General features: G+C 26.1%; 1 protein-coding gene across 6 annotated transcripts in view; it reads left to right on the top strand.

Moving 5' to 3' along the window:
- LOC145296054 (uncharacterized) overlaps positions 1–16,321 on the top strand; it is a 945,555-nt gene that overhangs the window by 597,790 nt on the left and 331,444 nt on the right. For all 6 annotated transcript variants that reach the window (XM_080142118.1, XM_080142120.1, XM_080142114.1 and 3 more), the window contains one exon: positions 14,317–14,444. In XM_080142118.1, coding sequence (XP_079998244.1) covers positions 14,356–14,444 — 89 coding nt within the window. In that variant the 5' untranslated portion in view covers positions 14,317–14,355. The remainder of the gene's footprint in view (positions 1–14,316; positions 14,445–16,321) is intronic.

The raw sequence follows: 16,321 nt of genomic DNA, 5'->3' as shown, positions 1-16,321 counted from the left end.
GTAATATGTCCGACCATTTTTTTACATTGTAATATTTCCGAGCATTTATTTACATTGAAATATTTTCGGCCATGTTTTTTATATTGTAATATTTTCGGCCATATTTTTTATATTGTAATATTTCCGACCAATTTTTTACATTGTAATATTTCCGATCATTTTTTTACATTGTAATATTTCCGACCATTTTTTTTTACATTGTAATATTTCCGACTATTTTTTTAAATTGTAATATTTCCGACTATTTTTTTTACATTGTAATATTTCCGACTATTTTTTTAAATTGTAATATTTCTGACCATTCTTTTTACATTGTAATATTTTCGGCCATTATTTTACATTAAAATATTTCCGCTCATTTCTTTTTTATTGACATATTTCCGACCATTTTTTACATTGTAATATTTCATACCATTTTTTACATTGAAATATCTCTGACCATTTTTTTACATTGTAATGTTTCCGACCACTTTTTTACATTGAAATATTTCCGCTCATTTTTTTTTTTTGATTGAAATATTTTCGACCATTTTTTTTTATTATTTCCGACCATTTTTTTTTAAATTGTAATATTTCCGACCATTTTTTTTAAATTGTAATATTTCCGACCATTTTTTTTAAATTGTAATATTTCCGACCAATTTTTTACATTGTAATATTTCCGACTATTTTTTTACATTGTAATATTTCCGACTATTTTTTTACATTGTAATATTTCCGACCATGTTTTTACATTGTAATATTTTCGGCCATTTTTTTACATTGAAATATTTTCGGCCATTTTTTTTTACATTTTAATATTTCCGAACATTTTTTACATTGTAATATTTCCGATCATTTTTTTACATTTTAATATTTCCGACCATTTTTTACATTGTAATATTTCCGACCAGTTTTTTACATTGTAATATTTTCGACCATTTTTTTACATTGAAATATTTTCGGCCATTTTTTGTACATTTTAATATTTCCGACCATTTTTTACATTGTAATATTTCCGATCATTTTTTTACATTGTAATATTTCCGACTATTTTTTACATTGTAATACTTCCGACCATTTTTTTACATTGTAATATTTCCGACCATTTTTTTAAATTGTAATATTTCCGATCATTTTTTACATTTTAATATTTCCGATCATTTTTTACATTGTAATATTTCCGATCATTTTTTTTACATTGTAATATTTCCGACTATTTTTTTACATTGTAATATTTCGGACCAGTTTTTTATATTGTAATATTTCGGACCAGTTTTTTATATTGTAATATTTCCGCCAATTTTTTTACATTGTAATATTTTCGGCTATTTTTTTTACATTGTAATATTTCCGACCTTTTTTTACTTTGTAATATTTCCGATCATTTTTTGTACATTGTAATATTTCCAACAATTATTTTACGTTGTAATAGTTCGACCATTTACGTACACTGTAATATTTCGGACCATTTTTTTGCATTTTGATATTTCCGACAATTTTTAACTTTGTAATATTTCCGACCATTTTTTTTATATTATATTTTCTGCAATTTTTTTACTTTGTAATATTTCGGATCATTTTTTTACATTGTAATATTTCCGACCATTTTTTTACATTGAAATATTTCCGACCATTTTTTTATATTATAATATTTTCTGCCATTTTTTTACATTGTAATTTTTCCAATCATTTTTTGTACATTGTAATATTTCGGACTATTTTTTTTACATTGTAATATTTCCGACCATTTTTTTTACATTGTAATATTTCCGACCATTTTTTTTACATTGTAATATTTCCGACCATTTTTTTTACATTGTAATATTTCTGACCATTTTACAGTGTTATATTTCCAACAATTTATTAATATTGTAATATTTCTGACCATTTTTTACATTGTTATATTTCCAACAATTTTTTACATTGTAATATTTCCGATTATTTTTTGTACATTGTAATATTTCCGACCATTTTTTACATTGTAATATTTCCGACCATTTTTTACATTGTAATATTTCCGAGCATCTTTTACATTGTAATATTTCCGAGCATTTTTTTACATTGTAATATTTCCGACCATTTTTTACAGTGTAATATTTCTGACCATTTTTTACATTGTAATGTTTCCGACCATTTTTTACATTGTAATGTTTCCGACCATTTTTTACAGTGTAATATTTCCGATCATTTTTTACATTGTAATATTTCCGATCATTTTTTACAGTGTAATATTTCCGATCATTTTTTACATTGTAATATTTCCGACCATTTTTTACAGTGTAATATTTCCGACCATTTTTTACAGTGTAATATTTCCGACCATTTTTTACAGTGTAATATTTCCGACCATTTTTTACATTGTAATATTTCCGACCATTTTTACATTGTAATGTTTCCGACCATTTTTTACATTGTAATGTTTCCGACCATTTTTTACATTGTAATATTTCCGAGCATTTTTTTACATTGTAATATTTCCGATCATTTTTTACATTGTTATATTTCCGACCATTTTTTACATTGTAATATTTCCGACCATTTTTTACATTGTAATATTTCCGACTATTTTTTACAGTGTAATGTTTCCGACCATTTTTTACATTGTAATGTTTCTGACCATTTTTTACATTGTAATATTTCCGACCATTTTTTACATTGTAATATTTCCGACCATTTTTTACATTGTAATATTTCCGACCATTTTTTACATTGTAATATTTCCGACCATTTTTTACATTGTAATATTTCCGACCATTTTTTACATTGTAATATTTCCGACCATTTTTTACATTGTAATATTTCCGACCATTTTTTACATTGTAATATTTCCGACCATTTTTTACATTGTAATATTTCCGATCATTTTTTACATTGTAATATTTCCGATCATTTTTTACATTGTAATATTTCCGACCATTTTTTACATTGTAATATTTCCGACCATTTTTTACATTGTAATATTTCCGACCATTTTTTACATTGTAATATTTCCGACCATTTTTTACATTGTAATATTTCCGATCATTTTTTACATTGTAATATTTCCGATCATTTTTTACATTGTAATATTTCCGACCATTTTTTACATTGTAATATTTCCGACCATTTTTTACATTGTAATATTTCCGACTATTTTTTACAGTGTAATGTTTCCGACCATTTTTTACATTGTAATGTTTCTGACCATTTTTTACATTGTAATATTTCCGACCATTTTTTACATTGTAATATTTCCGACCATTTTTTACATTGTAATATTTCCGACCATTTTTTACATTGTAATATTTCCGACCATTTTTTACATTGTAATATTTCCAACCATTTTTTACATTGTAATATTTCCGACCATTTTTTATATTGTAATATTTCCGACCATTTTTTACAGTGGAATATTTCCGACCATTTTTTACATTGTAATATTTCCGACCATTTTTTACATTGTAATATTTCCGACCATTTTTTACATTGTAATATTTCCGACCATTTTTTACATTGTAATATTTCCGACCATTTTTTACATTGTAATATTTCCGACCATTTTTTACATTGTAATATTTCCAACCATTTTTTATATTGTAATATTTCCGACCATTTTTTACATTGTAATATTTCCGACCATTTTTTACATTGTAATATTTCCGATCATTTTTTACATTGTAATATTTCCGACCATTTTTTACATTGTAATATTTCCGACCATTTTTTACATTGTAATATTTCCGACCATTTTTTACATTGTAATATTTCCAACCATTTTTTACATTGTAATATTTCCGACCATTTTTTACATTGTAATATTTCCGACCATTTTTTACATTGTAATATTTCCGACCATTTTTTACATTGTAATATTTCCAACCATTTTTTATATTGTAATATTTCCGACCATTTTTTACATTGTAATATTTCCGACCATTTTTTACATTGTAATATTTCCGATCATTTTTTACATTGTAATATTTCCGACCATTTTTTACATTGTAATATTTCCGACCATTTTTTACATTGTAATATTTCCGACCATTTTTTACATTGTAATATTTCCGACCATTTTTTACATTGTAATATTTCCAACCATTTTTTATATTGTAATATTTCCGACCATTTTTTACAGTGGAATATTTCCGACCATTTTTTACATTGTAATATTTCCGACCATTTTTTACATTGTAATATTTCCGACCATTTTTTTAAATTGTAATATTTTCGGCCATTTTTTTTACATTGTAATATTTCCGACCATTTTTTTACATTGTAATATTTCCGACCATTTTTTACATTGTAATATTTCCAACCATTTTTTACATTGTAATATTTCCGATCATTTTTTACATTGTAATATTTCCGACCATTTTTTACATTGTAATATTTCCGACCATTTTTTACATTGTAATATTTCCAACCATTTTTTATATTGTAATATTTCCGACCATTTTTTACATTGTAATATTTCCGACCATTTTTTACATTGTAATATTTCCGATCATTTTTTACATTGTAATATTTCCGACCATTTTTTACATTGTAATATTTCCGACCATTTTTTACATTGTAATATTTCCGACCATTTTTTACATTGTAATATTTCCGACCATTTTTTACATTGTAATATTTCCAACCATTTTTTATATTGTAATATTTCCGACCATTTTTTACAGTGGAATATTTCCGACCATTTTTTACATTGTAATATTTCCGACCATTTTTTACATTGTAATATTTCCGACCATTTTTTTAAATTGTAATATTTTCGGCCATTTTTTTTACATTGTAATATTTCCGACCATTTTTTTACATTGAAATACTTCCGACCATTTTTTTTCTGGTTAGATTGAAATATTTCCGACCATTTATTTACATTGAAATATTTCTGACCATTTTTTTTTTTACATTTTAATATATTCCGACTATTTTTTAAATTGTAATATTTCCGACCATTCTTTTTACATTGTAATATTTCCGACCATTTTTTTAAATTGCAATGTTTCCCACCATTTTTTTACATTGTAATATTTCCGAACATTTTTTTACATTGTAATATTTTCAGCCATTTTTTAAATTGTAATATTTCCGACCATTTTTTTTACATTGTAATATTTCCGACCATTTTTTTGCATTGTAATATTTTCAGCCATTTTTTTAAATTGTAATATGTCCGACCATTTTTTTACATTGTAATATTTCCGAGCATTTATTTACATTGAAATATTTTCGGCCATGTTTTTTATATTGTAATATTTTCGGCCATGTTTTTTATATTGTAATATTTCCGACCAATTTTTTACATTGTAATATTTCCGATCATTTTTTTACATTGTAATATTTCCGACCATTTTTTTTTACATTGTAATATTTCCGACTATTTTTTTAAATTGTAATATTTCCGACTATTTTTTTTACATTGTAATATTTCCGACTATTTTTTTAAATTGTAATATTTCTGACCATTCTTTTTACATTGTAATATTTTCGGCCATTATTTTACATTAAAATATTTCCGCTCATTTCTTTTTTATTGACATATTTCCGACCATTTTTTACATTGTAATATTTCATACCATTTTTTACATTGAAATATCTCTGACCATTTTTTTACATTGTAATGTTTCCGACCACTTTTTTACATTGAAATATTTCCGCTCATTTTTTTTTTTTGATTGAAATATTTTCGACCATTTTTTTTTATTATTTCCGACCATTTTTTTTTAAATTGTAATATTTCCGACCATTTTTTTTAAATTGTAATATTTCCGACCATTTTTTTTAAATTGTAATATTTCCGACCAATTTTTTACATTGTAATATTTCCGACTATTTTTTTACATTGTAATATTTCCGACTATTTTTTTACATTGTAATATTTCCGACCATGTTTTTACATTGTAATATTTTCGGCCATTTTTTTACATTGAAATATTTTCGGCCATTTTTTTTTTACATTTTAATATTTCCGAACATTTTTTACATTGTAATATTTCCGATCATTTTTTTACATTTTAATATTTCCGACCATTTTTTACATTGTAATATTTCCGACCAGTTTTTTACATTGTAATATTTTCGACCATTTTTTTACATTGAAATATTTTCGGCCATTTTTTGTACATTTTAATATTTCCGACCATTTTTTACATTGTAATATTTCCGATCATTTTTTTACATTGTAATATTTCCGACTATTTTTTACATTGTAATACTTCCGACCATTTTTTTACATTGTAATATTTCCGACCATTTTTTTAAATTGTAATATTTCCGATCATTTTTTACATTTTAATATTTCCGATCATTTTTTACATTGTAATATTTCCGATCATTTTTTTTACATTGTAATATTTCCGACTATTTTTTTACATTGTAATATTTCGGACCAGTTTTTTATATTGTAATATTTCGGACCAGTTTTTTATATTGTAATATTTCCGCCAATTTTTTTACATTGTAATATTTTCGGCTATTTTTTTTACATTGTAATATTTCCGACCTTTTTTTACTTTGTAATATTTCCGATCATTTTTTGTACATTGTAATATTTCCAACAATTATTTTACGTTGTAATAGTTCGACCATTTACGTACACTGTAATATTTCGGACCATTTTTTTGCATTTTGATATTTCCGACAATTTTTAACTTTGTAATATTTCCGACCATTTTTTTTATATTATATTTTCTGCAATTTTTTTACTTTGTAATATTTCGGATCATTTTTTTACATTGTAATATTTCCGACCATTTTTTTACATTGAAATATTTCCGACCATTTTTTTATATTATAATATTTTCTGCCATTTTTTTACATTGTAATTTTTCCAATCATTTTTTTTTACATTGTAATATTTCGGACTATTTTTTTTACATTGTAATATTTCCGACCATTTTTTTTACATTGTAATATTTCCGACCATTTTTTTTACATTGTAATATTTCCGACCATTTTTTTTACATTGTAATATTTCTGACCATTTTACAGTGTTATATTTCCAACAATTTATTAATATTGTAATATTTCTGACCATTTTTTACATTGTTATATTTCCAACAATTTTTTACATTGTAATATTTCCGATTATTTTTTTTACTTTGTAATATTTCCGACCATTTTGTTTAAATTTTAATATTTCCGACCATTTGTTTTTTACATTGTAATATTTCCGACCATTTTTTTACATTGTAATATTTCCGACCATTTTTTTACATTGTAATATTTCCGACCATTTTTTTACATTGTAATATTTCTGACCATTTTTTTACATTGTAATATTTCGGACCATTTTTTTACATTGTAATATTTCCGATCATATTTTTACACTGTAATATTTCCGACCATTTTTTTACATTGTAATATTTCGGACCATTTTTTTACATTGTAATATTTCCGACTACTTTTTTTAAATTGTGATATTTCGGATCATTTTTTACTTTGTAATATTTCGGACCATTTTTTTACATTGTAATATTTCCGACTATTTTTAACATTGTAATATTTTCGACCATTTTTTTTTTACATTGTAATACTTCCGACCATTTTTTTGAATTATGATATTTCCGACTATTTTTTACAGTGTAATATTTTCGGCCATTTTTTTACAGTGTAATGTTCCCGACCATTTTTTTACAGTGTAATATTTCCGAGCATTTTTTTACATTGAAATATTTCCGACCATTTTTTCACAGTGTAATATTTTCCAACCATTTTTTTACATTGTAATATTTCCGACCATTTTTTTACATTGAAATATTTCCGACCATTTTTTTACATTGTGATATTCCCGACAATTTTTTACATTGTAATATTTCCGATCATTTTTTTTACATTGTAATATTTCCGACCATTTTTTTACATTGTAATATTTCCGACCATTTTTTACATTGTAATAATTCCGACCATTTTTTTACATTGTGATATTTCCGACAATTTTTTACATTGTAATATTTCCGATCATTTTTTTTACATTGTAATATTTCCGACCATTTTTTACATTGTAATATTTCCGACCATTTTTTACATTGTAATATTTCCGACCACTTTTTTACATTGTAATATTTTCGGCTAATTTTTTATAGTGTAATATTTCCGACTATCTTTTTACATTGTACTATTTCCGACCATTATTTTACATTGTAATATTTTAAACCACTTTGTTTTTACATTGTAACTTTATTGTTGACTGTACATCACTATTTGGTGAATTCTGTCCTCCAAACCTAATCTTTTTCCTTTTAAAATGTCTCATTGGGAGACAGTCACAAATCGTGCATATTATTAATAAATACAGTGTAATAATTTTCTAAACTACTGGCGATAAATTTTCTGGGTCTTGCATATTTTTTATCATATTCTTCTTCTCTGGTCTCCTAACATTTTCGTCTATAATTTGACAGAGGTATTTTATTTTTTCCATTAATATATTGCATGTTTCCTCCTCCAGTTTAAATCTTCGATTCTTTTAAATATATTATGTAAATGTGATTTGTGGAGCTCAGTGCTTATACAGATCACAAGAATGTTCATCAACGTACGCTGTCACAAATTCCAGTCTGCTAAGCAATGTGTCTATTACATGTTGGAAAGTAACTTAATTCGGAATGGTAATCATTAGAATTTGTACAACCGCCTTATAGGCATTTATAAAAAGTAGTTTTGAGCACATCTCTTCTACAGGTAATAAAAAAAGATTTCTCTTCGGTGATTTTAGTGGATATTTTGGCGGGGACTAGACAGGGGTAAGTGGTAATTCTTTAGTGTATAGTTAAATCCTGTGGCAAAATTTGCACAAAAACTTTTTAGGTGAAACACACTCTACTTTCGATAATCCTCCTTTTTAATTTTTTTAGTCTATATTGAGTCTGATTTAATGATACATACATATCCACCAAAAAACTTCGAAAAATTTTTCTTTTAGTTCTTCCTTTGTTATTTAAAGTCTCAATATTGTGAACAAATTGAAGTTCTATATCTAGTTCCAAATTTATATAGGAAAGTGTTCTCCCACTCTGAAATGTTAAATTTTAATTATTTTTAGAATATTCCATCTTTTATATTATCTTTAAAGGCCGTTTAAACGTATTAGCTAAAAAAAGGTTGATTTTTACTTCTTTTTAGGGGTAAACTATGCTGGATTAGGTCGTTAAAAATACCAAGTATATTTTTTAAATATATAAATTGATCAAGTATTTTTTTTTCTGGGTTTTGCTTTTGTTTACATTAGAAAAATATATTTGTTTTTTGTTTGGAAACGATTCTAACTTGCAATGAAAATACAAAATGTTTTACAAAAAAATGTATAAATTCCCCTCCACCCCAAAATATTTGTTCTTTGTTCCTTAAAACTAAAAAAAAAGTTCATTAATTCAAAGAAAAAAATGTTCATACTATTAAAAAAAACAGTTGGCAATAAAAAATAAATAAATAAAACAGTAAATTTCATGCAATTCTTACGGTAGGGTGTTTATTTATTTGTTTTTTTGTTTGTTTGTTTTAGTATTGACTTCCGTTTGCTCAGTATAATCCAGCGATTTGTGTCGTCTGCCAGGCGTTGCTGAGTGAAACTCACGGAAAAACGGGATTTAAAATGCAGTAGTACCGACTATTTTATAGTTTCTTAACTTTGACATTAGTTGTTAATCATGCTTTTTTTTATTTTTACAAAGATTAGAAAAGCAAAGGATTTCACGAAGTCAGAATACATTGTGATCTCATAGACATCTCTTTTTTTTTCATTTCCCTTCCTTTTTTCCTTCTCTCTCTTTCTTAATTATATTAATCTTTCCTTTTCTCTCACTAATCTTTTTCATCCTCTCACCATCTAAAGCATTAATGCACATATGACGTGTGTACAGTGACGAGATAACAAACAACATGATCAGTAGTGCATAGATTACATTTAGATTCTGATCTTTTTATTTGTTTATGAAGACAATAGTCTGAAGAGACCCGATGCAACTAATAAACTCCTCATTCTAAATTTCACACAAAAACTGTTAGAACTATTTTTGAAATACTGAATCAGGCTTTTTATTTATCAACAAATCCGATATACAAAATAGCTGATTTGACATTTTCTCATCCAATTAACAGTTAACTGCATAGATTTGGAGGCAAATCTTGAAATATGATAAGACTCAATTATCTGATATCTGAGATTAGGCCGTGTTCCTAAGCCTCAACTGTAGAATATAAACTTATCATTCACTGAATGGTAGTTAATCCATTTGACATTTGTTTAATCCTTATTTTTAATCAAATTATTGGGCATAATCGTTTATATTAGTTAATTATATAACAGATAAGATATAATTAAATGAACAAATAATTATTGATTTGTGATGGATAATAGTTTCTTTGTTTTATTGCTTTCAATATATTTCCCACATAGTATTTTTTCACTTTTTTTGCTGTTGTCAGTATTTTTTTCACTTTTTTGATGTTAGTATTTTTTCACATTTTTGATGTTAGTATTTTTTCACATTTTTGATGTTAGTATTTTTTCACTTTTTTGATGTTGTTAGTATTTTTTCACTTTTTTGATGTTGTTAGTATTTTTTCACATTTTTGATGTTGTCAGTATTTTTTTCACTTTTTTGATGTTAGTATTTTTTTCACTTTTTTGATGTTGTTAGTATTTTTTCACTTTTCTGATGTTGTTAGTATTTTTTCACTTTTGTGGTGTTAGTATTTTTTCAATTTTTTGATGTTGTTAGTAATTTTTTCACTTTTTTGATGTTGTTAGTAATTTTTTCACTTTTTTGATGTTGTTAGTATTTTTTCACTTTTTTGATGTTGTTAGTATTTTTTCACTTTTTTTGCTGTTGTTAGTAATTTTTTCACTGTTTTGATGTTGTTAGTATTTTTTCACTGTTTTGATGTTGTTAGTAATTTTTTCACTGTTTTGATATTGTTAGTATTTTTTCACTTTTCTGATGTTGTTAGTATTTTTTCACTTTTTGATGTTAGTATTTTTTCACTTTTTTGATGTTGTTAGTATTTTTTCAGTTTTTTGATGTTGTTAGTATTTTTTCACTTTTTTAATGTTTTTAGTAATTTTTTCAGTTTTGATGTTGTTAGTAATTTTAAAACTTTTTTGATATTGTTAGTAATTTTTTCACTTTTTTGATGTTGTTAGTATTTTTTCACATTTTTGATGTTAGTATTTTTTCACTTTTTTGATGGTAGTATTTTTTCACATTTTTGATGTTGCTAGTATTTTTTCACTTTTTTGATGGTAGTATTTTTTCATTTTTTTGATGGTAGTATTTTTTCACTTTTTTGATGTTGTTAGTATTTTTTCACTTTTTTGATGTTGTTAGTATTTTTTCACATTTTTGATGTTTTTATTATTTTTTCACATTTTTGATGTTGTTAGTATTTTTTCAAATTTTTGATGTTGTTAGTATTTTTACACATTTTTATGTCGTTAGTATTTTTTCACTTTTTCGATGTTAGTATTTTTTTACATTTTTGATGTTGTTAGTATTTTTGCAAATTTTTGATGTCGTTAGTATTTTTTCACTTTTTTGGTGTTGTTAGTATTTTTTCACTTTTTTGGTGTTGTTAGTATTTTTTCACTTTTGTGGTGTTAGTATTTTTTCACTTTTTTGATGTTGTTAGTATTTTTTCACTGTTTTGATGTTGTTAGTATTTTTTCACTTTTTTGATGTTGTTAGTATTTTTTCACTTTTTTGATGTTGTTAGTATTTTTTCACTTTTTTGATGTTGTTAGTATTTTTTCACTTTTTTGATGTTGTTAGTATTTTTTCACTTTTTTGATGTTGTTAGTATTTTTTCACTTTTTTGATGTTGTTAGTATACAAAAATACCCAGTCATCTATTTGGATCGTACGAAATTCATAAAAAGAAAACATCCATAAGGCTTACTTACTTATATGAAATCCTACTGATACAAGCATTAGTTTACGAATTTAATTTAAATTGCAAATGATTGAAAAAATAAATAAAAATTTCAAAAATGTTTTCCTATCATCTTAACCTACTACATCAACTGTTCTACATCTATTAACCTAAGAATTCCCATATACATATTATTTTGATTCATCGGGATACTGTTCTGTTCTCATCTTGAGTGTGATTTTTCAATGGTTCGATCGATGTAATCTTCAACCTTGTCGACCTCAGGAATGTTTCTGTCGAACTTGAGAATTTGGATGGAATTTGGAGCGGAACCCTCAACTCAGGATATGAATAGTAGTCCGATGAATCTAAATAATTCGAATAACCAATCCTCATCTAAAACTTCAGAAACGTCAATTCCCATATATTCCATCAAAGTCTCCTGTTCCGTAGTAGAAGTGTCAAGATCAGTTGGTAGAAGTAAACCAAGGAAAACATCAGAGAAACTGGTAAGGATTTGAGATCTGATCAGAAATAGATCAGTTTGGAGGTCAATTAGAAAAGACAAATGTAAAATTGGCCAGATATAATTTAGTAATTTCTGAAAGCTGTCCAACACATGCCAGCATGTAAAACCAAATATTATGATGATGATGATTATTATCCCAAGCACCCCCAGCTAATATGACTCAAAATCACTATGACCAGGGTCCTACCCTCATTTCATTGTTATTGCCGCAATCATCATCATCATCATCATCATCATCATCATCATCATCATCTTCTTCTTCTTCTTCAGTTTAATGCCTGTTAAGTATGTGTTGGACAGTTTTTAAATATTGACTTCGAAACTAACCTATTTCTATTAATGTTTTTATTTATATCTCTTTTACTTTTAAAATCATCGTCATTACATCCTATGTTTTCCTTCGATTTTCCCTGCCAACTAAACATGATACCTAAATTGTTCTACATCTGCTAATCCAATCACTCCCATCCATTCTTTTAATGTGAACAAACTAACAAAAGCTCCTGTTCTATATACATCTCCCTATTCATGCAAAAATGGTTGAAATGTCGTCTCTAATGTATATATAGAGCATATACTTTTGGTTTTATTAATCATTGTTTCCTTTTGAAAATCTGCTTGCAAATCTTGTAAAGGATTTGCCAACCTCTGTGGAGTGCCAATAAATAGAATCAATCCAAGGAATTCTCAAAGCATGCATAATTTAATCAGCCATCTTTTAGACATTTTTTTTTTGTTACATTCATTGGATTTTAGAATTCATATTCACTTCTTCTATTAATTTCATTATTCATGGAACAAAGTCTCCAAATGTATTATAATTTATAATTTATAATTTATGTCTGTTTGAGTTGAAACTAAAAGCAAGATGCACATATCTCCCTAGATTGTTTTCCTTTGAAATCATCAGATCTAAGTCGGTTTTTAAGACTCACATTACACATCCATCATATCATTCTCATATCATTTCTATTATTGCAAGACATCTGCAAGCCTCACTGGGCAGATTAAAATATTGACTTTTAAAATGACCTATCTTTGACCTTATTTATCCCTCTTTCTCTCAAATACATCCTGATCTCTTACTCCCAAATTTTTCCTTGGTCTTCCTTTGTGAACTAAACCTATAACCTCAACTATTCTACATCTGTTGATCCCAAGAATTTTCAACTATTCTTTCAATGTGACCATACTATCAAAGTCTCCAGTTCTGCACGCATTTACATGTACTGTTTAGATTTAATCTTCCTCTGAAATCATCAGAACTAAACTTGACTTTAAGACTCACATCCATTGTATTATAGTCATATCATTTCTCTCCATGCAACACATATCCTCATCCCTTACTGGACAGTTTCCACTTTTTGTGCTTAAACTAACCTTATATGGAAAATACAGTTTTAGATATTTTTATGCATCCACATCAAACATAAAATTTGCTATGGCTGACTAATATTACACGTCCTTTTAAAGTGTTATCATTTTTAAATTATAATATTTTGCATTATTTGAATTTTTTAGGACTATTATTGTATGACTAGATGTTATTCTTACAACGATTTGGTCAATATAATTTTCAATATTTCTTATTCTAATTTATTACTCCTAATAGAATTTTCTACTTTTCCGTTTAAACTCCTTATATGGAAAATATTGTTTTAAACATGTTTTTACATACCCATATTCAATCTGACAAAAAAAAAAAAAAAAAAAAATGATAATTTGTTTAAATAAAATATATTATGTTTTATTTTTGTTTTCCTTAAAAAGCAAAAACTAAACAGAATTACAATTCTAATTTTCTATCAATTCTGATTAAAAATGGACCAGAAAATATTGAAATAGTTTGTAATTGATCAATGAATAAAACAAAATATATCCCAAATTTATTTTATCACTGATCAAAATGGTAAGATTTTTTGCTTGATATATTTATTTCTATTTTTGTCTTACAGATTCTAAAAAGCAGTAACTAACTGTCCAATTGGTGGTCAATGGAGACATCTGGACTGAGAGAAGAAGACGGTATGAGTGAACTCTCATTGTTATCCAAGATACCAGATGAGAAATCGCAAATTTATCTGTAAGTTTTTTTTTATTATTCTATTTTGTCAAATAAATATTTTATTTTCATTTTCTGTTGAAAAAAAGTAATATTCAAACTAACAAAAAAAAAAAAATTATTGAGTTTATGATTGACTCTTCCTTTAGGCATGATACAAAACTTGAGATATAAAATCCGTTGGTAACAAAAAATAAAATATAAACTAAAACAATTTCTTGGGCATTTCACATGGAAATGAACAAAATGACGATGAAGTAGATTTAAAAACAATACTTACAAAAACTGTCGCCTCTTTACTTTTTTTTCCTCATTCAAGTTTAGCCGATTTATTGAGTTGTCTCAGGCGCACCACTAGACTGTTTTGGACACCCCTATTCCACCTGAAGATTTGTCTTTCCGTGCATATTGTGCTTTTATTTTTTGTCGATCCTACTTTACTCTTGCATAGAGTTATACATTATATCACATCTCATAATCTCTCTCACTCCTAGATCGGATTCAATAAAAGAGTCTTAAATCTAATAGACCCCACACTATCAACCAAGCTTTAACCTCTGTCTCATCACCACAATATTGCATCCCTGTGCCTGTTTTATAAGTACTTTAATGGAATGTGCTCTGTCTGATGAACTCATAGCACTTGTACCTCTTTCGATGTACATATTCCCAACTAACATGATAAACCGCAAAATCCCACCCCTTCACTGTTGAAGTTCCTAGATACTAGGAAAGCCTTCTACTCTAATCGTTTCTTCATTTAGACGGTTAGATTTTGGAATTCCCTTCCTGTTACTTTTTTCCTTGACTGAACTAATTTGCAGAAGTTTAAATATAATGTGAACAGATATCTTGCTGCTCAACTCCCTTCAGTCCCCTGTTAGATATGATTCCTTATGTTTCAAGTTGCCATATGCTTATTTGGGGTGAAAATTAAAACTTATCAACTAGTCTAACTCCCTCTACTCCCAATTTTCCTGAGTATGATGCAAAACTGCATCATACTCAAATTGTGGTGCCTAGTCATTAGTTGTCATTATTCCAAGGTCCACTCTTGCTGGAAATAATAACACCTGTCATGGCCACATTTATGAGTTCAGTAGAATTTATCAATTACAAATTATTTATTCAATCTATGTCTACAAATCAAATAAATGCACAAACATTTATATACAAATTAGAATCTGTTTAATAGTTGAAATATTGAGAACTTTAAACACACAAATTTTACCAAAATAAACAGATCCAGCATGAAAATTATCTTAATTTTTTATCGCAAGGTTAAGGCTGCTGCTTTGTTCTACGGAATTCCAGGTGACAGCCATATTGTATTTTATTCATTCAATGTTTATGCATTTTAAATGTGCATTTCCCGAGTTTTGATGGGTAAAATAAATTACCTTTTTACACAAAATGATTCCTAATGTAATAATGTAGAAGATAAGAAACATATATATTTTCTCATCTCACCCACAAACCCTATTTAGTGACATTACCATATCTTATTGTTATATAAATATTACATAATGTGTTATATATATATATATATATATATATATATATATATATATATATATATATATATACATTATTGTTATATATACATTATTATGTATATATATGTCATATATATTATTGTTATATATATACATTATTGTTATATATACATTATTATGTATATATATGTCATATATATTACTGTTATATATATACATTATTATGTATATATCTGTTATATATAGTATTGTCATATATGTACATTAGTATGTATATATATATGTTATATATATATTATTATGTATATGTTATATGTATATATATATATTATGTATGTATATGTTATATGTATATTATTTATGTTGCCCGGGTGTTTGGAGGTGTATGCTGAGCAAAAAAAA

This window comes from Euprymna scolopes, chromosome 16 (assembly GCF_053919585.1).
Source record: "Euprymna scolopes isolate OS-2025 chromosome 16, ASM5391958v1, whole genome shotgun sequence".
Classification (NCBI taxonomy): domain Eukaryota; kingdom Metazoa; phylum Mollusca; class Cephalopoda; order Sepiida; family Sepiolidae; genus Euprymna; species Euprymna scolopes.
Note: the sequence above shows the minus strand (reverse complement) of the source record. Positions and strands in the feature narration are given on the sequence as shown.